The sequence below is a fragment of the Hylobates moloch genome, unplaced genomic scaffold (assembly GCF_009828535.3).
Source record: "Hylobates moloch isolate HMO894 unplaced genomic scaffold, HMol_V3 SCAFFOLD_6, whole genome shotgun sequence".
Lineage (NCBI taxonomy): Eukaryota > Metazoa > Chordata > Mammalia > Primates > Hylobatidae > Hylobates > Hylobates moloch.
In genome coordinates this window covers 6,107,313-6,134,922 of record NW_026652281.1, presented here as the reverse complement: position 1 = coordinate 6,134,922, position 27,610 = coordinate 6,107,313, and the positions used below count along the sequence as shown (strand labels likewise).

General features: G+C 53.9%; 1 protein-coding gene across 1 annotated transcript in view; it reads right to left on the bottom strand.

Annotated features, from left to right (window-relative positions):
* SLC38A8 (solute carrier family 38 member 8) overlaps positions 1-19,752 on the bottom strand; it is a 33,117-nt gene extending 13,365 nt beyond the window's left edge. Inside the window, exons 1-6 of the mRNA XM_032156319.3 lie at positions 19,508-19,752; positions 18,986-19,176; positions 13,656-13,854; positions 10,273-10,414; positions 8,941-9,042; positions 6,537-6,594 (exon numbers count right to left, since the gene is read on the bottom strand). Coding sequence (XP_032012210.1) covers positions 6,537-6,594; positions 8,941-9,042; positions 10,273-10,414; positions 13,656-13,854; positions 18,986-19,174 — 690 coding nt within the window. The 5' untranslated portion in view covers positions 19,175-19,176; positions 19,508-19,752. The remainder of the gene's footprint in view (positions 1-6,536; positions 6,595-8,940; positions 9,043-10,272; positions 10,415-13,655; positions 13,855-18,985; positions 19,177-19,507) is intronic.
* Between the last annotated feature and the right edge of the window lie 7,858 nt (positions 19,753-27,610).

The following is a 27,610-nucleotide window of genomic DNA, read 5'->3' as shown; positions in this document are numbered from 1 at the left end:
AAGTTTCTCTTCAAATAGCCTGATCAATCCTTTATTCTTTAATTCACAATACACCCCCCAACCCCTTTTTCATGTTTCCTTTCTGCCTTTGTTACATGCCCAAACACACCACAGTACCAGGCATTATCAACACCAGCTCACGTTCCTTTCCTTATTTTAAAAAAAACCTAGCTCTCTAGCTCATTACAAACACCCCCTTCCTCTTTCCCCTCTCTCCCTTACCTGCCCACCTTATCTTAAAAAAGTTCAAATATTCAACCGAGACTAGTTTAGATTGTGCGGCCCAACCCCAGCCAATGGGAAAAGGGTAGAGGGGCAGGGCTTGCATCAGGAATAAAGGCTCTTGTACCCCTTTCTTCAGGTGTGCTCTGACCAAGAAAAAGCACCCCTCTACACAAAAGTAAAATTACTTTGCTAAGAATCCTTTGAATGTTCAATTTTCTTAAGATTTTGAGTGTTATTCCCAACAGAACCCACATGCCCACCAACAGCAGAGGGGGTAAGTAAATGGCAGGATGCTAACACACAAAACATGACGTGGCTCTGACAAAGAACCATGCACCTCAACACAGAAGAATCTCAGAACACTGACCACCACAAGAAGCCAGATAGGGGCCAGGCACAGTGGCTCACACCTGTCATCCCAGCACTTTGGGAGGCCGAAGGGGGCAAATCACTTGAGGTCAGGAGTTCGAGACCAGCCTGACCGACATGGCAAAACTCCATCTCTACTTACAATACAAAAATTAGCCAGGCATGGTGACAAGCACCTGTAATCCCAGCTACTCAGGAGGCTGAGGTAGGTGAATCATTGGAATCTGGGAGGTGGAGGGTGCAGTGAGCCAAGATGGTGCCACTGCACTCCAGCCAGAAAAACAGACTGAGACTCTGTCTCAACAGAAAAGCCGGACAGCAGAGAACATTTCTGTTAATGGATGCGAAGTCCAAGTTACAAGATGAACGATTCTACACCAGGGTTTCTCAGCCTTGGCACGATTGAAGTCTGGTGTGGGTTAACTCCTGGCAGCTGCCCTGTGTGTTTGGGGTGGGGATGTTGTGCAGTGTCCCTGGCCGGGACCTACTAGATGCCAGTAGCAGCCCCTCTCCCCCAAGTTGTGACAACCCAAAATGTCTCCAGACATGGTCAAATGTTCCCTGGGGGTATGAACAACCCATGTGAACCGCCCTCTGTGGTACTAGAAGGCAGGATGGTGGTTTGGGTAGGGTGGGTGCTAGTGACCAAAAGAGGTCATGAAGGGGTTCCTGGGGGCTTGACCGTGTCACGTGGGTGCACGCATACTTAGAGTCTACATACTGTATATGTGCCATGCCATATCGGGATAAGAATTTTTTTTGGTAGAGATGGGTTCTTACTACGTTGTCAAGGCTGGTCTTAAACTCCTGAACTCAAGCAACCCTCCTGCCCTGGCCTCCCTAAGGGCTGAGATTACAGGTGCGAACCACCATGCCCAAGTGGGACAAGAATTTTAAATGCAGGAAGAAGTGGTGGCTCACACCTGTAATCCCAGCACTTTGGCATGCCGAGGTGGGTGGATCCCCTGAGGTCTGGAGTTTGAGACCAGCCTGGCCAACATGGTGCAACCCCACCTCTACTAAAAGTATAAAAATCAGTCAGGTGTGGTGGCACACGCCTGTAATCCCAGCTGCTTGGGAGGCTAAGGCAGGAGAGTCGCTCGAGCCTAGGAGGCAGAGTCTCACTCTGTCACCAAGAATGGAGTGAAGTGGCACGATCTTGGCTCACCGCAACCTCCGCCTGTCAGGCTCAAGCGACTCTCCTGCCTCAGCCTCCTGAGGAGCTGGGATTACAGGCAAGCCAAGCTAATTTTTTGTATTTTTGGTAGAGACAGGGTTTCACCATGTTGTCCAGGCTGGTCTCATACTCCTGACCTCAAGTTGATCCTCCCACCTCGGCCTCCCAAAGTGCTGGAATTACAGGCGTGAGCCACCAAGACCACAGGAAGAATTTTTTTTAATGCACATCACACAGTCAACACCAAAAGCCCATGAATCACATGGATTCATTTCCCTGAGTGGGTGGTGGACACTGGTGATTCATGAATAGTCAAGGGAACACTGATGTACAGCCAGGGCTGGGTGGGGAGGCTCCGCTCTGTCCGGACACACCGGGTGGGGAGGCTCCGCTCTGTCCGGACACACCGGGCAGGGAGGCGCTGCTCTGTCTGCACACACTGGGTGGAGAGGTGCTGCTCCGTCCAGACACACTGGTGGGTTCGGGATCCTTCCCAGGCTCCCGGGGCTGGTTGCCACCATCACACCCACTCACTCCTGGTCGAAACCAAACGTGCCAAGGCCTCGCTCCTGCTCACCCTACGCAGGGAGCTCAGATCAGCTGGGTCTCCCCTCCCTGCCTCAGGGCCTTTGCCTGTGCTGGTCCCTCTGGCTGGATTTTCTCCTAGTCCAGCCAGCTTCTCCGCACCCTCTTGGGGAGCCCTCTGGAGTGGGCTGGTTTCCTCTCTCACACAGCCCGTGTCCTCAACATGAGCAGGCTTTTCGGTTCGTCTGCTCAGCATCTCTCAAGCACACAACGACCGCATCTGCCTGGCTCAGGGCCCTGAGCCTGAGCCAGGATCGGAGCCTGCACCCACCTAAATGAACACTCCAGGGTTTACCCACCTACCCATCCCAGGAACCCACCCAGCAGCCACCAGGCCTCCCTCTACCCAGCCCCGCTCTGTCACTCACGAGTCCTACTCGGGGCAAGTGAGCCAAGCCAAGGAAACAAGCCCAGCACAGCTGTCCTCCCACCCCCAGGACACATTCTGGAGATGTAGGAGGGCACAGTGGCCTCCTCTCTCCGGCTTCTAGCCCCAGCTGAGCACACCCCTTCTGCTGACGCACTGACCTCAGGCACCGCGCACCCCTGCTTTCTGCCCCCAGCTTTCCTGACCTACAGGACGGCTCAGCCAGCAGGGGGTACTGAGCACCTCTGGGATTCTGTGGATCAACCCCTCTGCCTCCTGCACCCCCACAGCACTTGTGGGGCTCACCCCGCACACTCAGGTCAGCCCTGTGGTCCTGGAGCCCCAGTGCCCACAACGGGAACCTCCGTGACGCCCCTTTCCTGTTCCGAAAGGAGCACCAGCACGTCAGCCCCATCGCAGGCTCTGCCTTCGGGGCACTGCAGGTACCCCGAGGTGGCGGGGGTCCCCGAACCGCAGCTCTGCATATAGTGGCACAGCTGAGTCCAATATAAGGGAGAAGACAGTCAGTAGTGCCAGACACGCTGGTGGGCAGGAGGGTGCCTCCTTTTCTCCCTGTTCGACTCCCAACTTGGGTTTCTACTGGTGTTTTTTTTCTTTTTGAGACGGAGTCTTGCTCTGTAGCCCAGGCTACAGTACAGTCACATGATCTTGGCTCACTGCAACCTCTGCATCCCGGGTTCAAAGGATTCTGATTCAGCCTCCCAAGTAGCTGGGATTACAGGCTTGTGCCACCATGCCTGGCTAATTTTTGTATTTTTAGTAGAGACGGGGTTTTACCCTGTTGGCCAGGCTGGTCTTCAACTCCTGACCTCAAGTGATCTGCCTCGGCCTCTTAAAGTCCCGGGATTACAGGCATGAGCCACTGCGCCCGGCATCTACTGGTTTTGTAAGGGGAAGCAGAGCAGGCCTGCTGAGGGTGGGCAGTACCCAGGAGGTGGTGGCAGCGTGCAGACACTCGTTGCGTGGTGACAGAAGGAGACGGGAAAACGACACAGTGGCCAAAAAGCGGACCCCACCCAGATGTCCATCAAAGGACACAGGGACAAAGCGCAGCTTATCCACACAATGGAATATTATTTGACCACAGACAGCGTGGCTACAACATGGATGAATCTCACCAACACGGCGGGGGAGGGAAGCCTGTCGTAAAAGGCCACAATGGGATTCCCTTCCTAGGAGATGGCCATCATAGGCAAATCCAGAGACAGGAAGTACAAGAGCTGTGGGCAGGGGTAGAGAATGGAGACTGACTGACGGCGATGGGTTTCTTCTAGGGGCAACAGAAAGGCTCTCAATTGACTGTGGTGATGGTTACACAGCTCTGAATGGACTAAAATCCATTGCATTGTACACTTCAGAAGGGTGAACGGCGTGATATATGCATTCTATCTCAATAAAGATGTTTTTTAAAACCACAAAAACCAGCCAGACACAGTGGCTCACGCCTGTAATCCCAGCACTTTGGGAGGCTGAGGTGGGCAGATCAAAACGTCAAGAGATTGAGACCAGCCTGGCCAACATGGTGAAATGCCGTCTCTACTAAAAATACAAAAATTAGCTGGGCATGGTGGCAGGTGCCTGTAATCCCAGCTACTCGAGAGGCTGAGGCAGGAGAATCCTTGAACCCAGGAGGCAGAGGTTGCAGTCAGCCAAGATCACACCACTGTACTCCAGCCTGGGCGACAGAGGGAGAGTCTGTCACAAAAGAAAAAAAAAAAAAAACACTACAAGTCCCGGCGTAGCCGCATTGGCTGGGAGTGGACAACCCCTCTGTTCCTGTGTTCCTGAGGCCCCTCTCACTGACTGGACAGGCCTGGGGCGGGGGTGCCCCATTGCCAAGTGTGTTTGGGCGGGGATGCTGTGTTTGAGTCACCTCAGAGTTCCTGATGACAGCATGTGACCGTCCCCTTCCCTGCAGCCCTCTCCAGCCTCACCCCCTTTTCCCAGCACCTTCACCTACATTTTTTCTCCCCCGCTTCAGATCCTGGCAGCCCCCACCTCTAGCCTGAGCCCCTACTCCCACTCCTTCAATTCCTGTCCTTCCCAGCTCTTCATCTCGGCATCCCGTGTCCCTGGAAACGCAGCCCAGGCCTCGTTGCTAGGAGAACCAGGTGAGGGCTGGAAGCAAAGGTGAGGGGCACCCCTTGCAAGCATCAGCCAGGCAGCCCCGGCATGGGTCTGCTGCACCATATGGCGCTTGGGCACAGAGAGGGGTTGTTAAACTCAGTCCACACAAGCAGTTGACAGCAAAATCAGCTCTTTAGATCTTTCAAAATATTGGGCGTGCAAGAAGCAATGTGAGAAATCCACGGAAGGGGCTTGCTGAGGCTCTGAAGCAGCATGCCGACTTATTACAAGGAAGAGAAATGGAAATGTTTCAGTATTTTTTTTTTTTTTTTTTTTTCCTGAAAAGGGTTCTCAAAGAAAAAGGCAAGATGAAGAACAGAAGCAGAGCTCACTGATAGTCAAGGGAAGAGATGAGCTCAATGGCCACCAAGCTGAGATCCAGTGGTAAACCCCGGAAGCATCTCCCTGTGGACTTGATTTTTACTTTGGAATGGTTTTGTTGGTGCTGCTGGTAGGCAGTGGATATGTGGTTGTTTTTAGGATATTGAGGCAAATCTTCCCTAAAATAAGCAATGTGGCCACGCACAGCGGCTCACGCCTATAATCCTAGCACTCCGGGAGGCTGAGGCGGGGGGATCGCTTGAGGTCAGGAGTTCAAGACCAGCCTGGCCAACATAGTGAAACCCCCTCTGTACTAAAAATACCAAAAAAAATTAGCCAGGCATGGTGGCACATGCCTGTAGTCCCAGCTACTCAGGAGGCTGAGGCAGAAGAATTGCTGGAACCCGGGAGGCGGAGGTTGCAGTGAGCTGAGATCCACTGCACTCCAGCCTGGGCAACAAGAATGAGACTCCAACTCAAAAGGCAATGGAAGAGCAGTGTCTGCTTCCACCTGCTAGGAAGACTGGGAGAACCCATGACAGCCCAGAAGCAGAGGACTGAGCCCAGGCCCGCCACCTTCCCCCCAGCACTGTACCACAGAGCCCTCTGCAGGTCTCTCTCCAGCTGTGCCTGGGGCCCACTCACATCAGTGGCCCACCTGTGCTGTCCTCTCTACCTGGGGTGCACTCCCAGTCACCCGGCTGCTGGCCATACATCCTTCAAGATCCCTTTCAAACCCCACCACCTTAAGGAGACCCCTTTGACTCTGCCCCTCTGCCACGATTCTACACATATAGCCCCGTCCTCCCTCCCATGACATTCCATTAAAAATTCTGTATTTCTGTCCCCTTCTCCTCTCTAATCGGCTACCTGTACACCTTCCAGCTCCTCTACCCTGTACCCCTCAGAAGGCAGGATCTTTCCTGCCCAAGGCCCACAGTCCACCTGGGTAAAAGTGTCCTGCCAGAGTTAAGTGGGTACCTTAGGCCTCCAGGCCTCAGGTCTGACTGGAGTCCTGTGGGGGTTCTGCAGAGGAAGGAACAGGTCTCCGGTCCCCACACTCTACCCGAGACCCAACAAACATGGTGCTGCTTTTGGCCATCTGTGGGGGCTGGATTCCCAAGTTCCAGGCAATTCCTACCTCCCTGAGCCCACACACCAACCCACCCTCATGGTCTCAAAAGACAGCCTGGGGACCACAGATGGGCGGCAGAAAGCCCACTGTATCCTAGGAGAAGTCCTCAAACACCTCCCTGACAGAGAAACCAAGGTTTCCCAAGGGAGCAGAGAGTCACCCACAGCCTCTGCAAATGCCAAAGTCTTCAACACAGATGCTAAAATTACCTGAAACCCGAAGCAGATGGTGGGGAAGACACTGAACACAGAGGTCCAGGAGGTAGGGCTGTAAACAGACAAGAACAGGAGTTTATTAGAGAAGGGTCACACCCGGAACAACCTGCAGCTGCAAGTGTGAATTTTAAAGGATGCTGGGAAAATGTAACAGTGCATGGCTGCAAGATGTATTTTTAATGACTGTCCGTGATCAGGCTTTTGGAAATGGAAAAGGATGCTGGCTAAATGCTGCACTTTCTAAATACATCTTTGCTGACATTTGGTAACATGACATTTTCCATGTGGGCAGAATTTGGGCAGGGAAACCGCAATGGGAAGTCCCAACTTCCCCATTGGAGGCTGCTGGCTCCCAGTGTGGTTTGGTAATTGGCGGGGGCAGGGGCACCCACAGCATCCACCCACTGATCCCAAATAGCACAAGGATGGTTTGAGCTCTGTCCAAGCCACCTAGGAAGACAGAAGTGTGCACGGGGAGAACCTCCAGGTCCAGCCTCTTGGGATCCCCGCCTGGTTCTCAGCATCCACAGGCTTTGCGGGTGTAATTATTGAAAGTAAGAGGAGGTCATGGTGGATTACAGTGAGCCTGAATCCAATGCCTGCTGCCCTTATTGGAAGGGAAAACAGACAGACAGAACACGGTGTGAGGATGAAAGCCAAGACCCAGTGATCCATCTATCAGCCATGGAACACAGATCGCCACGGCCCCCAGAAGTGGGAAGAAGCAGGAAAAACCCGCCCCTGGAGCCTTCGGAGGGAGCATGGCATGATCACACTTTGATTCTGGACTTCTAGGCACCAGAAGTGAGAGAAATTTCTGTTAAGCCACCGAGTATGTGGTCACTTGTCACAGCAGCCCTCGGACACTCGTATCCTAACTCATCACCTCCTGTTTTTATCAGGGCCTCCTCATCCCCTCGACCTGCCCGTGCTAGAGTACCACCGGCTCAGTGTACAGATCTCAGCACTCATAGCCTTGAACGCCGTCTCTGGGCCAACGTCAGCCACGTTTCTCCTGCCAGCCCGGACTTCTCCCCCTGAACTTCAGACACACCGACCTGCCCAGCTGCTTGACTTCCCTCTTAGACGTCTCCAGGTCGGCTCCACCTTGACTGTTCCAGCCTGAGCTGCTCCGAGGGACCCGGCCCTTCTCAGGCCTCTCTAATCCAGGAAACAGCATCTCCAGCCTTCCCATTGTTCAAGCTGAGAGCTCCAAGTTACCTTGACTTTCTTCTCTTACTCACCTTCCAACCCACTAGCAGCACTGGCCACAGAATTCACAGGGCCAGGTGCAAGAGGAACATGTGGGCACCCTTGTTGGACAATGATTAAGGATTTTAAGACAGCGACATCAGAAGGTTACACTGAGCATGGGGCCTGGGTGACTGTAGGGGTCCCACACCCACGAGCCAGCCCTGCCACTAGGAAATCCGATCTCAAGCATATCCAGTCTGACTATTCCTCATTGCCTCCCCTGAAGCCACCAGGTCTGCGACGTGGGATCTAGGCAGAAGCCTCCCACTTTGTCTCTGTTGCTACCCCTGGGTCCCAAGGACCACAGAACAGCCAGGATGAGCCTTTTTATTTATTTTTGACACAGAGTCTTGCTGTGTTGCCCAGGCTGGAGTGCAGTGGTATGATCTCAGCTCACTGAAACCTCTGCCTCCCGGTTCAAGCAATTCTCCTGCCTCAGCCTCCTGAATAGCTGGGATTACAGGTGCCCACCGCCACACCTGGCTAAATTTTGTATTTTTAAGTAGAGACAGGCTTTCACCATGTTGGCAAGGTTGGTTTTGAACTCCTGACCTCAAGTGATCCACCTGCCTTAGCCTCCCAAAGTGCTGGGATTACAAGTATGAGCCACTACACCCTACCTAGAGTGACCCTTTTTAAAAACATCGTGTCATATCCCTGCTGTACTCAAAACGCTGCCAAGTCTCCCAACTCATCCAGAGCAAAACCAAACTCCTCGCCGTGGCTCTGAGTCTCTATACGACATCCCCGCCCATGCTCTCTGCCCTTGCTCCGGCTGGCTTGGCCACGCCGGCCTCCTCACAGTTCCCCTGCCCCGATACATGCAGCTGGCTGCCTGCCAGGTTCCGTACCTCCACGCTGTGGGGACAAGTCTGCAACAGCCTATGACCCCTAGGCCACCACAGCCTTTGGTGCTTTTGGGTCCCTTGGCCTGTCCCGGTCATCACTAGCCACGGCCAGGTCCCTGCAGCAGCAGGAGAGTGGCGCTCCCGTGCCTTCACCGCATCAGAGACGGAAAGAACTGCAAGGAAGGAGCCCAGGCTCTGCAGAGAGCACGAGAGGCTCCTCCTCCAACACTCCCCTCGCAGACTCCCCTGCGGTGCCTCCTCCCGGAGGCTGCCGGAAGCTGTTCCCTCAGACTTACCTCAGTGAAGGACGGGACTCACGCACGAGACCCTGGGGCCAGAGGTAGTACTGCACGGTGATGACCAGGGCCAGGTAACAGGCAGCCAGAGTGCCTAGGATGCTAACACACAGTGACTGTGTGAGGGGCTGCGCAGTGGGTGACACGTGGTTGATGCACGGGGGACAGTAGTGGGATGTGAATCCCAGCTCCGCCCTTGACAATGAGGTGCTGGCCAAGCTGTCCACCTCCGCCTCACCATCCTCATCTATACAGGGGGCATGTGGGGCAAGGCTGCTCTGGGGTCAAGGGGTCAGATGTACAGAGCTGTTTTTTTGTTGTTGTTGTTGTTGTTTTTTTTTGAGACGGAGTCTCGCTCTATCGCCCAGGCTGGAGTGCAGTGGAGCAATCTCAGCTCACTGCAAACTTTGCCTCCCGGGTTCAAGCAATTCTCCTGCCTCAGCCTCCTGAGTAGCTGGGATTACAGGTGTCCGCCACCACGCCTGGCTAATTTTTGTACTTTTAGTAGAGATGGCGTTTCACCATGTTGGTCAGGCTGGTTTCGAACTACTGACCTCGTGATCTGCCTGCCTTGGCCTCCCAAAGTGCTGGAATTACAGCTGTGACGCCCAGCCCAAATGTGTAGAATTCTTAATGGCACCCGGTGCCCTTGGGGATGGCAGCTGTAACATTGTTTCCTTCCCATCAGCAAAAGTTAATCAGCCACTCAACCTGACGCCTAAGGCAGGACGCCAGCAGGCTTGCTCACGCTTGAGAGGGGACAAGCCCCGCCCCCGGCTTGGTCTGAGTGGCACAAGAGCCTTGCAGGGCAGAGGCCTGGGGGAAGCTCTGGTTTGCTGCCTGCTGTTTCTATACAATGTCTATTGTTCATACACAACAGGCAAAAGGCAGGCAGCAGAGGGAGATGCATACTGTTGCCAAGCTTTATTTCTTCAAAAGTATACAGACCCTTAGCCACAAAAAAACAACCTCTGTGTGTGTGCACAGCACGGGCAGGGGAGCGTGCGGGGGTGGGGGTGCATATGTGGGTGGGGGTGCATGTGTGGGTGTGGGTAGGTGTGTGTTGTGGGGAGGCGCCTCTCTCTGCAGCCATGTGCAAAAAATCCAACAATGAAATAAACCGAGTAGCACTGACGTTGTTACAGGTCATTTTCTTCTTCAGGCTCGCCTGTGTTTTGTATCATGCATACATTTTACTTGCATAATTTTTTTTTCCCCTTCTCCAAATGTGAAGGCCAATCCCCCAGCTCCTCCAACCCAGGTGTACAAAAACCCTGACACAAACACTCAGCAAGGTGGGGGCCCCCACTGGGCAGCATCCCCAGCCCTTACCTTGTGTATTTCTGGAAGGCGATCTCCCGCGGGGCAGACAGGGGCAGGATGACCAGCACGGAGAGCAGGGGCAGGGTGAAGCGCTGGTCTGCGTACCACAGCTGCGGGGCGGACGGGTTGCCAGACAGGAGAGTGTCACACACTGCCAGAGACACGGGGAGAGCTGAGCCACAGACTACAAATACGGTGGGTTCTCGGCTCCCCTCTCGCCCCTCAACCCTGGCTGGGGTTGGACATCCGCCCTCAGTCAGCCCCAGGAGCCCAGGGATCGGATGACAAGTGAGATGGAGACAGGTCACATGCCCCACGCAGGAACAAACTCTGACACATGGATTCATTCAACAGACATTCGCTGGGCTCCTTCCCCAAGCCCAGCACTGCTCTAAGGCCCAAGATGCGGTGATGACCAGACAAGCCATCTGCCCTCGTGCCCCTTACATTCTGGTGGAAGACTTTTGGTTTCGCTCAGGAACTCATTGTATCTGGGGTCAAATGGGGGCCTGAAGTCGACTTTTCGCCACTGTGCAGTCAGCAACAGGCTGCTGTGCATCAGCGTTGTGGGTCGTCATGGTTGCAGCAGAACACATGACCCCAAATGCAGTGGCTTAGAATCACTTTGTTACAAGTCATGGATTGTAGGTAGACAGTTAGTCCAGGGCTGGTCCGGCCAATCCTCCTCCATATAAGATTGGCTGAGGTTGCTAGGGGGTCTCTGGCTGGCAGTGGGGCTGGTCTGGAGTGCCCTTGATGGCTCCCCCCAACACCTAGTGCCTGGTGGGCACACCTGGGCCTTCCCTGCACTCTGGGAGTCTCTCCACATGGGCCTTCTAGCAGGCGCCTCCAACTTCTTCCATGGCAGCTGGGGGATCCCAGAGACTGAGGGAGAAGCTGCCTGTCCTCTTAAAGGCCAGACCCAGAATGGGCACAGTGTCCCATTTACCACACACTGCTGGACAAAGCCATCCAGGCACACCTAATTCAAAGGCAAGGGACACAAGCCCCACTAACCTCTCCATGGAAAGAGCACCAAAGAATGTAGGGCCATTTTTATTGTGCCACAGTGGGATGAATGATTTGGAACCCAAGTAAGAGGCAAAACATATGGGGGAGGGGAAAGCAGGGAAGAGTGGGAGGGTGGCTGGAGGTAGGAGCCACTGGGAACCACCTGGGCAGGTGAGGTGGCCCCTGCGACCACTGGAGGTGGGAGGCTGTGGAGCTTCAGCTATCTTCACTCCTTCAGGGGTTCGTTGGCACTGAGGTGTCTTAAATGCTTCTTTGTTCTCACTCAACAAGGGGAGCCATGTGAAAAAATGAATGCATGTGAGAATAGCTCAAGTGTACGAAATGATGAAGGGGAAGTTCCACAAGCAGGTGGTCACAGCAGCATCCACGTGGAAGGGCCAGATATGCCAAGGGACTGCACACGCCCCAGGACTGCACGGAGATCGTGAGGGGGTTTTAGACCTCCAGGCGGTGTGGGAGGGCGCAGGCCCTTTGTCTGCATCTGGACCTCCCACAGCCAGGATCCTCGAGGCCAACAGCAGGACTGTACCAGCTCCTTCCTAAATCCAGCGTTCCGGGGTGCTTGAGATCTTTGGCACCAAAGACATGGCCATTTGTACCTCGTGCCATGACTCCCCCAAGCACTCCAACCTCTATCCAGCTCCCCCTCTCAGAAGCTTCGCCTTCCCTGCAGAGAGGCATTCCCAAATATCTAACCAGATATGCACAAGAACGCTCTCTCCACCACAGTCAATCCACCCACACCTGGGTGGCCCATATCCTCATCCGTCCTCTGACTAGTCAGGGGGCTTTGCTCCCAGTGAGGCTCAGAATCCTTCTTAACACAGCAACACTACCAGTTCACTGGAGTTGAAACTGCAGACGAACTCTACTAGCCGCTGGTGGCCGGGGAGCAGGGGGAGGCAGACGTTTTTGTGCCCACTTACCCATTAAGAGGTTCAGATACGCCAATCTCACTTCTTTTTGGTATAAGATAGTGTTTACCAAGACACAGCAGCCTTCAATCTCAATACTCCCCAGTCAGGGGCCTTTTGCTTCATGGGTCAACAGACACACAGAACACACACATGGCAAAATGGTAGACTAAATTTCACCCTATCAACAATCACATTCCAATTAAAAGTCTAAACATTCCAATAGGAAGTCTGAGACTGTCAAGTTGGGTAAAAAAGCAAGACCCGACCATATGCTGCCTACAAGAAATGCATTTTAAAATCCCAAGCCATTCTCAGGCTGGTGTTGCAAAAAGGACATATAAACACATTAAAAAAAAAAAAAAACCCCAAGTCACAGTTAGATTCCAAGTAAAAGAATGATAAGAGAACTTCTATACAAACACTAGTCTTAAGGACGCTAGAGTGGCTCTATTAATGGTACAGAAGACAAATTAATGCCAGAGATAAAGAATATTTCATAATAAAAGGATACACCTAGAGTTTCAAAGACCACGAAGCATGAAGCGTGACAGAATAGGCTAATCTGCAATCGCAGCTGGCGATTTTAACATCCTTTAACATCCTTCTCTTAGGAATGGAATAACTGGGCCTAAATATTAATATGGTTGCAATGACGATCTGAACACAGCTGTTGACCGCCTTGACCTAACGAACATTGCCAGCACACTGTACCCAGCAACTGCAGAGTACACATTCTCTGCAGAGCACACAAAATGTTCTCCAAGACAGGCCATGTGCTGGACTACAGAGCAGGCCTCAGTGGATCTCAAAAGACAGAAATGATACAGATTCCCTGACCATGATGCAAATTAAGGTCGAAACCATGAAAGAATCTAAAGAACTCCCCAATAATTGGCAATTAAACACAATTCTAAACATCTCACGAGTCAAAGAAACCACAGTGAAAATGGGCAAATATTTTAAATTTTCCATTCATGAGAAATGAGTCAAATGAAAATGAAAACAGGACATGCGAAAATTGTTAAGATGCAGCTAAAGCAGTGCTCAGAGGGAAAGTCTTAGTCAGGAACTAGAGGCCAAGGTTGCATGAGGGCTCAGAGCCATAGCCATTCCAAAGCTTAAGGTGTTACTGGTTCTCTCTCAGAAGGAGCTGCTTGCTGCTGGGTCCATTTCCTCATCTGTGAAATGAGTTATCTCCACTGGACATCCTAATTGCAGCCACCACCTCTCTCATGCACTTGTGTGCCCATGACTCTCACCCCACTGGTGACTATCCATTCTGAGCCTCCCTTCCCCACCATGTTAGGAACAAGAGTGTGATTTCAGCCTCTGCTGTCCCTCAGGGCCAAGGCCAAGGCCCCACGTCCTGCTCAACTGGCAAGTCCAAGAGATCATTAGAGGTCCAGCACCCTGGGCCATCCCGAGTCCCACGGAGGTACTTACGCTTCTCCAGCTGGTCCCCGATCACCCTGAGGAAGGCCACGGAGATCATGAGCAGGTTGACGAGGAAGCAGGCCTCACACAGCTTCCCGATGGCGGGGCCACACAGCCCCCTGACCACACCCTGGTAGGTGGCCTGGCCACTGACAGCAGCAGCATAGCCCAGGATGACCAGCCCGCTGATCAAGAAGACCAAGGAGACCTGCGGGGCAGGAGCAGGACCTGGAACTGGGTTGTGCCCACAGCCCACTCACCCCCAGCCAGCCACCCCTCGCGCACATTCTCCACATGGCTTCTTGTCCACAGAGGCCAGGGCTGCCACCAGCATGGGGTTGGCAGTCTACCAGCTCTGTCCCTGCACACACCCCCACCCCACCCCACCTATCCCGAAATCGGAGCTGCAGTGCAGGCGGACTCTGGCAGCCTCACTGGCTCCAGGCAGTGAACCTGGGAATCTGACACCATCCTGCCCCAGTGGGATAAATGACACATCAGAAACCCAGAGTTTAAGCTACTCTCCTGAAATCTCCTGGGCTGTGGGTGGAGAGGCAGTAGGTGTGGTGGCTTGGAACCCGAGGTGGAGCGGGCACAGCCGGGATCAGGTTCTAACCACCGCTCACCTGCTGTGTGACATGAGGCAGGATGGCAACCTCTGCTTTTCCATCTGTGAAATGGGGGCAGCACTGCCCCCCTTGCAGGGATGCTATGACACCTAAGGACTGAACAAGGCCTGTGACATACTCGTCTCAGCACGTGAGTGCTCAAGAAATGGTGTTCTGGCTTGGCACAGCGGCTCATGCCTGTAATTCCAGCACTTTCCGAGACTGAGGTGGGTGGTTCACCTGAGGTCAGGAGTTTGAGACCATCTTGGCCAACATGGAGAAACCCTGTCCCTACTAAAAATATAAAAATTAGCCAAGCATGGTGGCAAGTGCCTGTAGTCCCAGCTACTCATGAGGCTGAGGCAGCAGAATCTCTTGAACCTGGGAGGCAGAGGTTGCAGTGAGCCAAAATTACGCCACTGTACTCCAGCCTGGGGGATAGAGAAAGACTGCCTCCAAAAAAAAAAAAAAAACAGAAAGAAAAGAAAAGGAAAAAAAAAAAAAAAAAAAAAGAAATTGGTTTCCTTTCTTTTTGACTTTATTTTTTTTTTTTTTTTTGGAGACAGAGTCTAGCTCTGTCACCCACGCTGGAGTGCCACGGCATGACCTCGGCTCACCGCAACCTCCACCTGCCAGGTTCAAACAATTCTCCTGCCTCAACCTTCTGAGTAGCTGGGACTACAGGCACACACCACCACACTCAGCTAATTGTTTTCTGTATTTTTGAATCTTTTTCCAAAATGTATTATAAAAAATTTTCAGGCCAGGTGCTATGGCTCACGCCTGTAATCCCAGCACTTCGGGAGGCCAAGGTGGGTGGATCACCTGAGGTGGGAAGTTTGAGACCAGGCTGGCCAACATGGTGAAACCCCGTCTCTACTAAAAATACAAAAATTAGCCAGGCGTGGCGGCGGGTGCCTGTAATTCCAGCTACTTGGGAAGCAGAGGCAGGAGAATCACTTGAACCCAAGAGGCAGAAGTTGCAGTAAGCCGAGATCGCGCCACTGCACTGCAGCCTAGGCCCCCAGAGGGAGACTCATCTCAAAAAAAAAAAAAAAAAAAAAAAATTCAGATGTACAGGAAAGTTGCAAGAATGTTACAGTGAACACCCCTGTGGGCAGCCACCTGACTCCCCCATGACAGGTTGCTGTACTCGCTTTGACTTCCGTACCCTTCCACCCATGCCTCTGTGCGGCCTTCCATCCATCTTAATGGATTAGCATTTTGAAGCAAGTTGCAGATCCTAGTGTATATCCCCTGGAATACTCTGGTGTGCCTACCATGCATTAGAGCTTGATATTTGTTCGTTCACAGGCCTTTTCCCTTGCGGGGCGAATATTTACATATAAAATGCTCAAAGTCTTAACTATATTGCTGTAAGATGTACAATGCACATGTGCCAGCCACACCGCTACCCACAGGCGGAACATCGCCACACCCTGGACGGTCCCACGGGTCCCACTTCTGTCTCCTTCCCATCCCCAGAAGAAACCACTGGTCTAGTATTTTCCACCTTTATGTAATTCCTGGCTCCTCCCACTCCACCAAGCATGTGTGATCGATCCGTATCGTGTGCACAGGCAGCTTCTGTTTTTTGCTAACAGGCCATTGTCTGAATAGATCACAATTAGCTGAGCATGGTGGTGGAGCATTCCACATCTAACGCCTAGAGCCTGTGAATGTGACTTATTGGAAACAGTTTTTGCAGATGTCCACAAGCAAAACCTAATTAAGTGAAAAAGGGTTTTGCCTACATCATTAAGGATCCTGAGGTGAGGTCATCTTGGATCCGGTGGGCCCTCAACCCAATGAGGTGTGTCCTTGTAGAGACAGAAGGGAAGGAGGCAGAGATTGGAGTCCTGAGGCCATAAAACCAAGGAGCACCTGGAGCCACCAGGAACTCCAAGAGCCTTTGGAGGGAGCGAAGCCCTGCTGACACCTTCATGTCAGACTCCTGACCTCCAGAACTGTGAGACGACACATTTCCAGGGTTTTACGCCCTCCGTTTTGTGGTAATATGTTATAGCAGCCCCAGGAAACAGACATGTGCAATTGTAAAATATTGACGGATTTCTCCAATGCCCTCTCACCCAGGCTCTAAGCTCCGTGAAGACTGGGCGGTATCCTTTTTTTCTATTTTGCCCCAGAGAAGGACCTGAGAAATGCAGACACTCAGAAAACATCTGTGATTGAAAGACAGGGAGGCTGGGTGTGGGGGCTCACGCCTGTAATCCCAGCACTTTGGGAGGCCAAGACGGGTGGATTACCTGAGGTCAGGAGATCAAGACCATTCTGGCCAACACAATGAAACTCTATCTCTACTAAAAACACAAAAAACTAGCCGGGTGTGATAGCACATGCCTGTAGTCCCAGCTACTTGGAAGGGAGGCTGGGCAGGAGAATCGCTTGAACCCAGGAGGTGGAGGTTGCAGTGAGCCGAGATCACGCAATTCCACTCCAGCCTGGGCAACAGAGTGAGAGCCTCACAAAACAAACAAACAAACAAACAAACAAACGAAAAGGGCACGGGAAGGTGTGGGGGCAAGGAAGCCTCATCGGTGAGCCATCCCTGGAGGACAGGGTCACCACAAGAGGGACTGAGCCTCCGGGCAGCAGAACTGCAAGGACCCCCGGCCACCATGCCAGACCCAGCCATTCCACACCTCCCAAGAGGGGGTTTGCCCGTTTTCATCAAATGTCTCCTATCCAAGTACTAATCACGTCCGACCCTGCTTAGCTCCCGAGATCAGATGAGATCAGGTGCGTTCAGGGTGGTAGAGCCCTAGACTGTTTTCATCAAATGTCACTAAACCGCCAACCCTAACGAGTCAGGCTTCCAACCTCTGCCCACTGATTTCACATTTAAACGCTCCCCATGCAGAAGCCTCCCCAGCTAAGTGGAGGATAGCAGCCTCCCCCAAATCTTCCGTCATTCACAGTGACAACACCCCAGCCCCACCTCCATCTCCCCTGCAGCCCTGGAGGCTAAAGGAACAACTTGGGGTGGCGCGCCAGGAGCTTGTCAAGAGCCAGACTGGCTCCTCTGCTCTGTCATGAGTTTCCTTTTATTCATGTCCGGGTTCCCTTCTCCTCGTCTGTTGAGCGAAGGGATCTGGAAGTCATCCTAAGCAAAACAAAATAGCTGTTTCCCCAGAAGCAACTCACAAATGTGGTCTCAGGCCCACCCAGCCCTGCAGGGCCAGCATCTGCATTTCAGCAAGATCTGCATGAAATGCTTGCACGGTGCTCGTGGAACAGGGATTCCCCCCTCTCTGGCTCATGGCCATTCCTGCTGCCCCAGGATTGGCCACAACCCTACCCCCAAGCCCCACCTGCCCTCTGTGGCTTGAGATGGGGCTCCTCCCTCACTGCTGTAACGGCAGCCTTCCTGACGCACTAGTCTAAACACAAGCATGCCGCCCCCTCACACGCACCTCAGGAAGCTCTTACCATTTCCAGTTGGGCTCAGCGCAAAGGTCACCTCCTCTGAGAGGCTTCCGACCACGCCGTGTCATATCAACCCCCCATCCCCAGAGACACATGACCCTCCCAGCATGATCCACCATCTGAAGCTCATGACATGCATCTTGTCTGACTTCCCATTAGAACAAAGCTCCATGAGGACAGGGACCGCACTGCCTCGTCCATCCTAGGCCAGGCCCGGGGCAGGAGCTCGGCCAACGCCAGGGGTGGCATGGGTTACACCCGACACTGCAGTTTCCAAACAGACCCAAAGAGCCTCAGGGCACACAAACGGTTGGAACCCAGCCATTACCCACCAGCTGCTATAAAATGTGTGAGATAAAGCCAGCCAAAGAGCTTACCACAAAATGTAGCAATTCATTCCATCAGCCAGGGGAAGAGGATCTTAGAAAATAAAGCTGTGCTCATGAGTGCTTCTCCCGCAGCAAAGAGAAGAGCGCAGCGTCCGCGCTTCCCCAGAAGGGCATCCCGGCTCTGCACCAGGCAGGCAGGAGAGCAGAACAACCACACCAAGCAAGGCCAGCCCGGCTCTGCGTGCGGGGTGTGGGGGTGTCACACCAGTTTTAGGCTCCATCTGCACACAGGAGTCCAGCTTTGTTTTTGTGTGTTTGAGACAGAGTCTCACTCAGTCGCCCAGGCTGGTGTGCAGTGGCACAATCTCAGCTCACTGCAACCTCCGCCTCCCAGGTTCAAGTGATTCTCCTGACTCCGCCTCCTGAGTAACTTGGATTACAGGCACCTGCTACCACGCCCGGCTAAGTTTTGTATTTTCAGTAGAGACAGGGTTTCACCATATTGGCCAGGCTGGTCTCGAACTCCTGATCTCAGGTGATCCGTCCACCTTGGCCTCCCAAAGGGCTGCGATTATAGGCGCGAGCCACCGCGCCCGGCCCAGCTTTAGGTTTTGAGCTGAGACCAGCAGGCAAGAAAGAGCAGCTGGCCAGGCAGGGCGCCCAGAAAGGCTCCTTCCCAGGTGAAATGCCCCCTTCACAGACGGAGCTGCAATGCCTCTAGCTCCATCCCGGGAGCTGTGGATCAGACGTCACCAGTGCCCACAGGGGATATTCTCGTCCCAGGGCTACAGTGGGATTATCTTCTTCCCTCATTAGCTGAGCGGGATAGAAAATAAAACCCCGAAGCTATAGCTTACAGGACATGCGACGCCACAGAAGCAATACGGAGAACCCCACCCAGAAAAGCCAAAGTCACCTCGTACCCGTCCCCAGGACTCACTTCCCGGGGACTTACCAGCTCCACCAGGAAGGCAGGGACCACTCCGCCCGCTTTGGAGAAGGCCCAGGGGAAGTTGAGCAGGCCAGCTCCCAGCGCGGACTTCATGAGGATGAAGACAGCGCCCATCGAGGACAGAGTGGCAGCAGCTGTGGCAGGGTGAGGCTTTTCTGGAAGGCCTCTGCTTCCTGGGGTCTGTCCCTCCATGGCTAGAGGCGGCAGAGGGGTGGAGAGAAAGCAGAGTCTTCACACTTTCTTCCCTCCCTAAGTTCCTTGGCATCAGCTCCCCCTTTCCAAAGAGTGCTGCATGCATCTTCCCACGACTTCTAGTCCCCCTTCATCTCCCATTCCCTACCCACATTATTCTCACTCCTGCTCTCCCACTAGACCCCAAGGCAACCTCACCCCTTCCCCCTCCCTCTCTCTTCCCCCAAACCCCCAACCTTCTTCATTCCCATCAATCCTCTCTCTCCCCATTCCCATCCACCTCCTTTGCTTCCAGCCAAACTTCTGTACAGAACCCCAGTCCCTGAGGCTTACCACCAAATCCAACTTTTAAGGTGCCGGACGGTCTTCGGCTGTTGGCGATGGGGCTCGGGCTCACTCCAGGTGGCTCAGTTGCATTTCTTGGGGCCAGAGGGGTGGGAGAAGGAAAATTCTAGCTTGGCCAGGGGTGGTTGAGTCATTAATTAAAGGAGCCCTAGCGATTATGTGTCAGGGTCAGGCCCCTCTACACCTAAGAGGACAGCAACAAGTGGTCAGGGCCATGGGTCCCAAGAATTTGCAGCTTTTGAGACTTCTGACCTGAGCAAGGAAGGCTTAAGACTCCCGCCTCTCCCCAGCCCCCTGCATGCCCGGCTCTGGGGGTGGAGCTTTCTCAGCTGCTCTGGAGGGTGACAGGGAGCTCGGCTGGGAGCAACATGGGGCAGGGGAGCAGGCACCATGATCTCATGGCAGGTTCTACAGCACCTCCATCCTCAGATGCCTCTCCAAGGCCCCCAGCCCAAGCGAGGGGGCTTTTTGAAAAGTGCACTGCGCCCAGCCTCCTCGTCTGCAGAACAGGCTCCACCGTCTGCTGGTGCTCCCCCAAGGTGGTTTCCTTTACCTCCTTCGCCCAACTCCAGCAGGTGCGCCTCAGAGCTAATCCCATGCACACGAGTCACCTGCGGGCCTTGTTGAAAGCTTGGGGGAGGCGGCGGCTGCTGGTCCCTAGGCCACGCTTGATCTCTCCAAACTGATACGTGGTCAGCTAAGGGGACAGAATATCGGAGACGGCCCCATTCCGGAAAATGCTGGCACATGCAGGTCAGATCTGGAATTTGACTGTTTATTCCTGGAACCCTAGCTCCCTCTCACCCGCATTCTCAAACTCCACTTTGCTTCAGAATCCACCAGAGGGTTTGTTCAAACACAGACCACCAGACCCCAGCCCATGTTTCTGACTGAGTGTCTCCGGGGCGGGGTCTGGGCACCCGCCTTTCTAACCGGTTCCCAGGTGACTCCAATGCTGCTGGGTCGGCCCCTCGCTGAGAAGCACTGCTTTCACTTAAATATCCTCAATGCCCAGAACCCCTCCCCCCGTTGCATCTAATCAGTCCTTATCTGTCCAACACCAGATCAGCCCCAAAGCCTTCTTTTCGATGTGGTTTCTAACAGTCTCAACCCCCGATTCCTGCTACCTCCTGATGAGCAGGCAGGTTCCAAACTCTGTGGCTCACACAGTGACTGCTCCATAAACGCCCAACCAGCAGAGTCAGTGGCTGGCTTCTCAGCAGGGGCAAGTGAAAGGGAGCCGGGATTGCAGTCCCGGAGCTCCAGGCTGGACAATGAAGCGAATGGCATTCACGCCACTGCTGCATAAATGTGCTGCTGAGAACCCAGCCTGGATAAGTTCACGCAAATTCCCGGCCGGGTATCCCCACTGTTCCCCCCAACTCCCACCCTGCATCAAGCAGGAACTGGGCTCAGGCAGGTGGAGCACGTGGCTCAGAGCATCACAGCTGGCAAACAACAAGGCTGCGATTCACTCTGAGTCAGGCTCCTTTCAGAGGCTGCAATGTCACACGGCCTTCTGCCCCACAAGGACTCTGACAGTGCCTGCATGAGTGAGTGTGTGAGAGAATGAATGAATGAATACACAGAGGCCACAAAAGAGAGAAAAGGGAACGTCGTTTGATTGTTCCCCTGTGTTAGGCTCCTGAGGCTGCCAACACAGACTCCGGGGCTTAGAACAACAGAAAGTTATTCTGTCACGGTCTTGGAGGTCAGAAGTTGGTCAAGGTATAAACGGGGACATGCTGCCTCTGGAGGCCATGGAGGGCGGATCCTTCCTGCCTCTTCCAGCTCCTGGGGGCTCAGGCGCTCCCTGGCTTGTGACTGCATTGCTGCCGTCTCTGCCAGCATCATCTTCCCAAGCTTTCTCCTCTGTGTCTTCTCTTTTCAGGAAGGCCCACCCAGATAATCCAAGATGATCCCATCTCGAGATCAGTAATTATATCTGCAAAGACACTTTTTCCAAATAAGGTAACAGTCAGGCTCCAGGGCGTGGCATAATTATGTCTACTGGGGGCCACCATTCAGCCCACTACACCGCTCACATCTGAGATCTGTTTGAGTTCTCATCAGTCATTCAATAAACACTGAGTGCCTACTGTGTGCAGGCACTGGAGCTCAAAGGTGAAAGAGAAGGCTCCTCCAGAGAAGGGGACGGTCCCGTGGGGAGCGCAAGAAGAGACACGCCACCCTAGCCCAATGGGAGGACTGGACTACCAGACCCAAGAATGGAGGTGAATCTGGAGGGGCTTCCTGGAGAAGGTGTGGGGGCTGAGGGGACATCTGTGCACCATTGGTGAAGGGCTGGGAGGATGTTCTGGGAAGCAGAGACTCCCAGTGGCAGGTGCATGAGCCAGTGCTCCCGGGAAGGGCCCCAGGGGACTGGGGTTCCCTGGGATAGAGACCTAGGTCAGCGCTGATCTGGGAAAAGGCTTACAAACTCTTGGGTCCCACTCACTGGAGGGTCACTAAACCATGTGGAGATGGCACTGGACACAGCAGGGAAGGAGGGGGCTTCGGGTGACACTGCAGGCAGGGCGCGTGCAGTACCCAGGGTGGCAGAGGGTGGGGACCACACGCCGTATTCACACAGCTCTCCCAGGCCTGCCAAAGAGGGCAAGTCATTCCTGCTTCCCCCCAAATCCAGCCTCCTGAGAAAGGAGATAAAGGGCCCTTCATCAGCGGCTGGGGGCTTTGTAGTCCTTAATCTCCACTCGGGGGCTGGGGGGACACTTCCCTGTCCCTGCCGGTGGGTCCCTCATTAGCGGCCCATTAACGTGCATGACTTAGAAATTGGCCATTGGGCTGTGAAATTCCAGGCAATGGGGAAAACCTCTTAATTCGGAGGGGCTTTGATATCCACTCTCTGCCGGCATCGCAGGGCTGCGTGACCTTTCCCGAGCTGTGGAGGGGCGCCCTGCTGGGCTGCATCTGCAGCCGGCGGGCAGGCGGGCAGGCGGGTGGGCGGCCACCCCTCTGCTTAGTCGGCCCAGCCCACCCAGACCTGACACTGGCTCCAGTGCGGCAGGAGCACGAGGAGGCCACACAGAGGTGCCCGTGTGGATGCTGTCAGCCGTGGCCCACACTGCACACTGCACCCTGCACAGGAGCGCCCAGCCCGGGGCGGCCTCTTTCCCCTGTGCTGCAGGGACCCACCTCACCAAGGGAGCGCCTGAGGACCCCTCCCTTCCTTCCCCAGAGTCCGTGTCAGGTCACAGGCTTAGGAACTTTCACAACAAAGTGGCCTCTGATCGTTTCCGAGATCTTTCTGCTCATGTCTGTTAGAAAATTCTGGAGAGGCCCGGTGGCTCACACAGAGGCGGGCGCATCACCTGAGATCAGGAGTTCGAGGCCAGCCCGGCCAACATGGCAAACCTCCTGTCTCTACTAAAACTACAAATATTAGCTGGGCATGGTGGCAGGCATCTGTAACCCAGCTACTCAGGAGGCTGAAGCAGAATCACCTGAACCCGGGAGGTGGAGGTTGCAGTGAACCGAGATGGTGCCATTGCACTCTAGCCTGGGCGACAAGAGCGAAACTCCATCTCAAAAAACAAAAAACCAACAACAACAACAACAAAACCCCAGAAAATTCCAGAGAACAGATGAGGGTAGGCCTCAGGAGCTAGCCGGCTGCAGCACACAGTATCGTCACCCTGGCTCTGGGGTCTCAGGCGTGAGCCTCACTCGAGTCACCTGCGAAATGGGAGGACACAAGCGCCTGCTCCCGGGGCTGTCAGGAGGGGCCCGCAGAAGGTGTGCACAGCGTCGGAGTGGCACGTGGCAGCTGCTGAGGTTGGAACAGAAGTGTGTGCCATATTCCATTATCCAAATTTCCGTTTTCACCAGGTTCCAATTCGGAACTTCTAGAACAGTATCCTGAACCTTAGCTACACAAGAACCACCTTGGGACTTTTTACACTACCGATGCCAGGCCCACCCGCAAAACTGCACATTAAACTGGCCTGGGGCAGCTCTAGGTGTCAGAATTTTTTTTTTTTTTTTTTTTTGAGACAGGAGTCTCACTCTGTTCCCCAGGCTGGAATGCAGTGGCACGATCTCGGCTCACCGCAGCCTCTGCCTCCCAGGTTCAAGCCATTCTCCTGCCTCAGCCTCCCAAGTAGCTGGGATTACAGACGTGCACCACCACGCCCAGCTAATTTTTGTATTTTTAGTAGACATGTGGTTTCACCATGTCGGCCAGGCTGGTCTCGAACCCCGGACCTCAGGTAATCGGTCCGCCTTGGCCTCCCAAAGTGCTGGGATTATGGGCAGTCAGAATTTCTACGAAGCTCCCCTAGGAGGGTCTACCATGCTGTGAGAGTAGAGAACCCAATTCTTAGGGCCTCCCGCTGACCCTGCTGTCCCCGAGACTGAAGCCCCTCCTTTCTCCGAAGCTGTCAGCCCTAGGCCTGGCCCGCGAAGTCTGCTTAGTAAGTGGCGCAGCAAGCCCCGTATGTCGGAGTAGAGCCGGCCTCCACCTTCTCAGATGGTGGGAGGAGCCCCAGCTGCAGCAATTACCAGGGACCAAAAATCCTCGGATGGGAGACACATGTCATAGGGATAGAGAAACTGCTTGTGGTCGGTGAAATGATGGCCTCAACGATGTCCTTATCCGAACCTCCAGGCCTTGTATGTTACCCCACATGGCAAAAGGGGCTTCACAGATGAGATCGGGGACCTTGTGGGGAGGGGACCCTGAGCTATCCAGGTGTGCTCTACATGTAATTAGTGTCCTTCTAACACGGATGCAGGAGGGGCCAGAGGTCAGAGAGGAGACAGTGGTGTGGAGACAGCAGCAGAGGCTAGATGGGTGTGCCTGGAAGACAGAGGAGGGGCCACTGGATGCTGGGAAAGGCAGGGAGATGGGTTCTCACCTAAGGCTTCAGGAAGGAACCAGCCCTGCCAACACCTTGATTTTAGGCCAGTGAGCCTGCATTTCCACTTCCAATTTCTGGAACCATAAGAGCATAAGTATGTTTTAAGCCACTAAATTTGTGGTACTTTGTACAGGTGGCAATAGGACCCACATACAGCAGCATCCTGAATTCCGATCCTTGGGCAGTTCTGAGAGGACAGGCTGGTGGGCTCCCCCTGGGCCCAGCAGCAGAGGCTGGATCCCTCAGGGGACACAGCCACAGGCCACAGGCCTTGTCACATCCCGCGGTCCCCACCTGGCGGCTGCTTCTCCAGAGCTGTAGTCAGAAGACCTGCTGTGGGTAAAGCAGTAAACGGGTGAACTGTGGGAGGGAAAGGAAGCATCCTTTAGGCTCACTCTCCTCCTGCCACTGTGTCCAATGGAGGAAACACTGGGGGTGCAGTGGGGGGTGGTCAGCAGCCAACACAGGGCTGGGGGCAGAGGGCAGGGAGGAGGACGTGGTGCCAGGGCTGAGCCCACAGGGTCTTCATCCAGGGAGTTCTGACCCCTTGGGTCCACACTGACACTGGGGGTCGGAAAGGCAGAAGAACTTCTCCCAGGTTCTAAGCCAGGGCTCCCGAGGGCGTGTTAAGAATTAACATGACATCAAATTCACTTTTTTTAAACTCCATTCTGGGGCTTACCATTTTAAAGTGTGCAGTCCAGTGGCTTTAAGTACTCACAATGTTGTGCCAGTATCACCACTATCTAATTCCAGAACATTTTCAGCAGCCCCAAAGGAAGATCCCTTCCCCCCAGCTCCTGGCAACCACGAATTGACTCCCTGTTTTTGTGAACTGTTTACTGTGCAGACTTCATCACACATGACTTGGCCTTTTGTGTCTGGCTTCTTTTAATCAGCATGTTCCTGGGGTTCCCCCACGTGGGAGCACGTGGGAGAACTTCCTTTCTTTTTATGGCTACGTTCAATGGCATGGAGAGACCACCTTTGTCCATGTGGCCATCACTGCTAGACGTGTGGGCTGGCCCCGTCTTCTGGCTACTGTGAACAGTGCAGGTGTGAACTTCTACACAGAGGTTTTTCTTTGAACACCTTGTTTTCAGTTCTCTTGCATATAGGCTTAGGGATTGCTGGGTCACAGTTCCAGTAGTTGTTTGCTCTTGGGAGCGTTTATAAGAGATTCCTAGTCCCTTCCCAAGGAACAGATGATCTAGTCAAGCTGGGGTGAGGCCAGGGATCTGTATTTCTAGGACACTCACCTGCAATGCCTTCTTCTTACCAGCAAATGACACCATTATTCCGTGAGTTAATATCCAATTAAGGGCGTGGCGCCAGCCAATTTTTTAAATGAAGAATTTCAATATTTCTCTAGAAACGTCTATCTAATCTGTGTATAAAAAGGGAGACAAACTTTTTGCATATCCTTGACTCTATATTTTTTGTCCTGTGAAAGCAAAATCTAAGTTAACCCTCCCGTTACTTCCAGTAGGCGGCACCCTGCGCCCGCCGTGGGAGGGAGGCAGCCTGGCGCTGAGGGCTTCAGAGCTCATGCCCAGGCCAGACCTCGGTTTTCTCCCGAGAAATGGCTCTGAGAGCCGTGGGCGGGATCATGCCCACGAACCGTTGGCCTGAGGCACAGAGACGAGGGCTCAGCAGGTCTCAGAGCTGTCACTGTGGGCCAGGCTCACCCACCCTTTCCCGGAAGGTCTCCTTGGAGCCATCGTACGTGGGACACCTTCTGCACGGAACGGACAAGTGTGTGTGCAAAGAAAGATCTAGATTTGAGTGTCCTGTACAGGGGAGGGGGCCAAAGGGGGAGGCACTATTTGCATCTCATCTCAAAGGTTCCTACAGTCGGGGCCACTGCCTGAGTCTCCAGAGAGAGCCAGGGCGAAGGATGACATCTGGCCCCTCTCATGGTCCCCAGGCCCCCTGTGAACCCCAGGTGTATCTGTGGTTGTGGCTGGCTGGTCTTTTGTTTTTCGTTTTTTAGAGACAGAGTCTTGCTTACGTTGGCCAGGCTGGCCTCAAGTGATCCTCCCGCTTCGGCCACCCAGTGTTGGGATTACAGGCAGGGCCACTGCCAGCTGGCCTTTTCTGGCTTGTTAAAAAGATGTAGCTGTTCACTAGGACAATGAGAGCCCATGCCAGGGGCAAAAAGGAATCCTTTTGAAGAGGGGCTTGGCCCAGCCCAGGACCACGAGTGGGCCTAGGTGACAGAACGTGGCCTCAACCTCCAGGCACGTGTGTCCCTGTAATGGCTGACACCGGCACTGGCTGTCAGGCACATGGCTAAGCACATGGCCTGGGTGACACCACGTACCCAACACACAGCAGTCAGTGGAGTGAAGGCCCCTGGCTAGGGTCCACAGCAGGAGTGGCCGGGCTGAACTGGACCCAGGCAGCTTGAATCTAGGGCCAGGGCCATGACATCCTCTCCAGGACCTCCAAGGCAGACCCCAGTATCCCACGGCTGCCACCCAGCAAAGGGGGCGTCCCTCCACGGCCTCTTCTGTTGGGTGGCACATCTGAATGCCAGACTCAGCCACCTCAGCAGACCACATGGATCCGCTTCCTCCCGGAGACCTAATCCCCTTTCGACATAAACTCTCCACCAGGGCATTCTCTCTCCAGGCTCACCGTCACCTGCTCCTTCACTCAATCCTCCCAGACTCTGTCCCAAGGCCCCCCAGCATCTGGGTATCTTCCTGATGTGTCGCTGTCCCTTCAGAGAGAGACAGACAGACATGGGACATCACACAGACACCAGCAGGAGAGAACACGGGTTAAGTACACAGGTTTTGGAACTGAGGGCAACCTGAGTTCAAATTCTGCCTTGGCTTCTAGTTGTATGAGTGGGCAAGGCGATGAGCGATCCCCAGGCTTCTCTTTTACCTGTGTGATGGGTCCAGTGATGCCCACCTTACAGTGTGTGGGGAATGAAACAAAAACACATGTTATAAGTAGCACAGCATGCCTGGCACACAGCTCCTCATGACACCATTCTGGCAACTGGACAGAAAGGGTCCTCGCCTCCTGGTTCGAGGCAAAACCTTTACCACAACCCTGTCCTTTATGGTCCTGAGCCCCAGATGGTGAGCAGCCTGCACCTGGAGAGACCTGTGAGACGAGAGGCTCCACAGCCCAACAGCATGCAAGACCCCCATGTGGATAAGGAGAGTGGCTCAGAGCCACAGCCACCTGCTAAGGA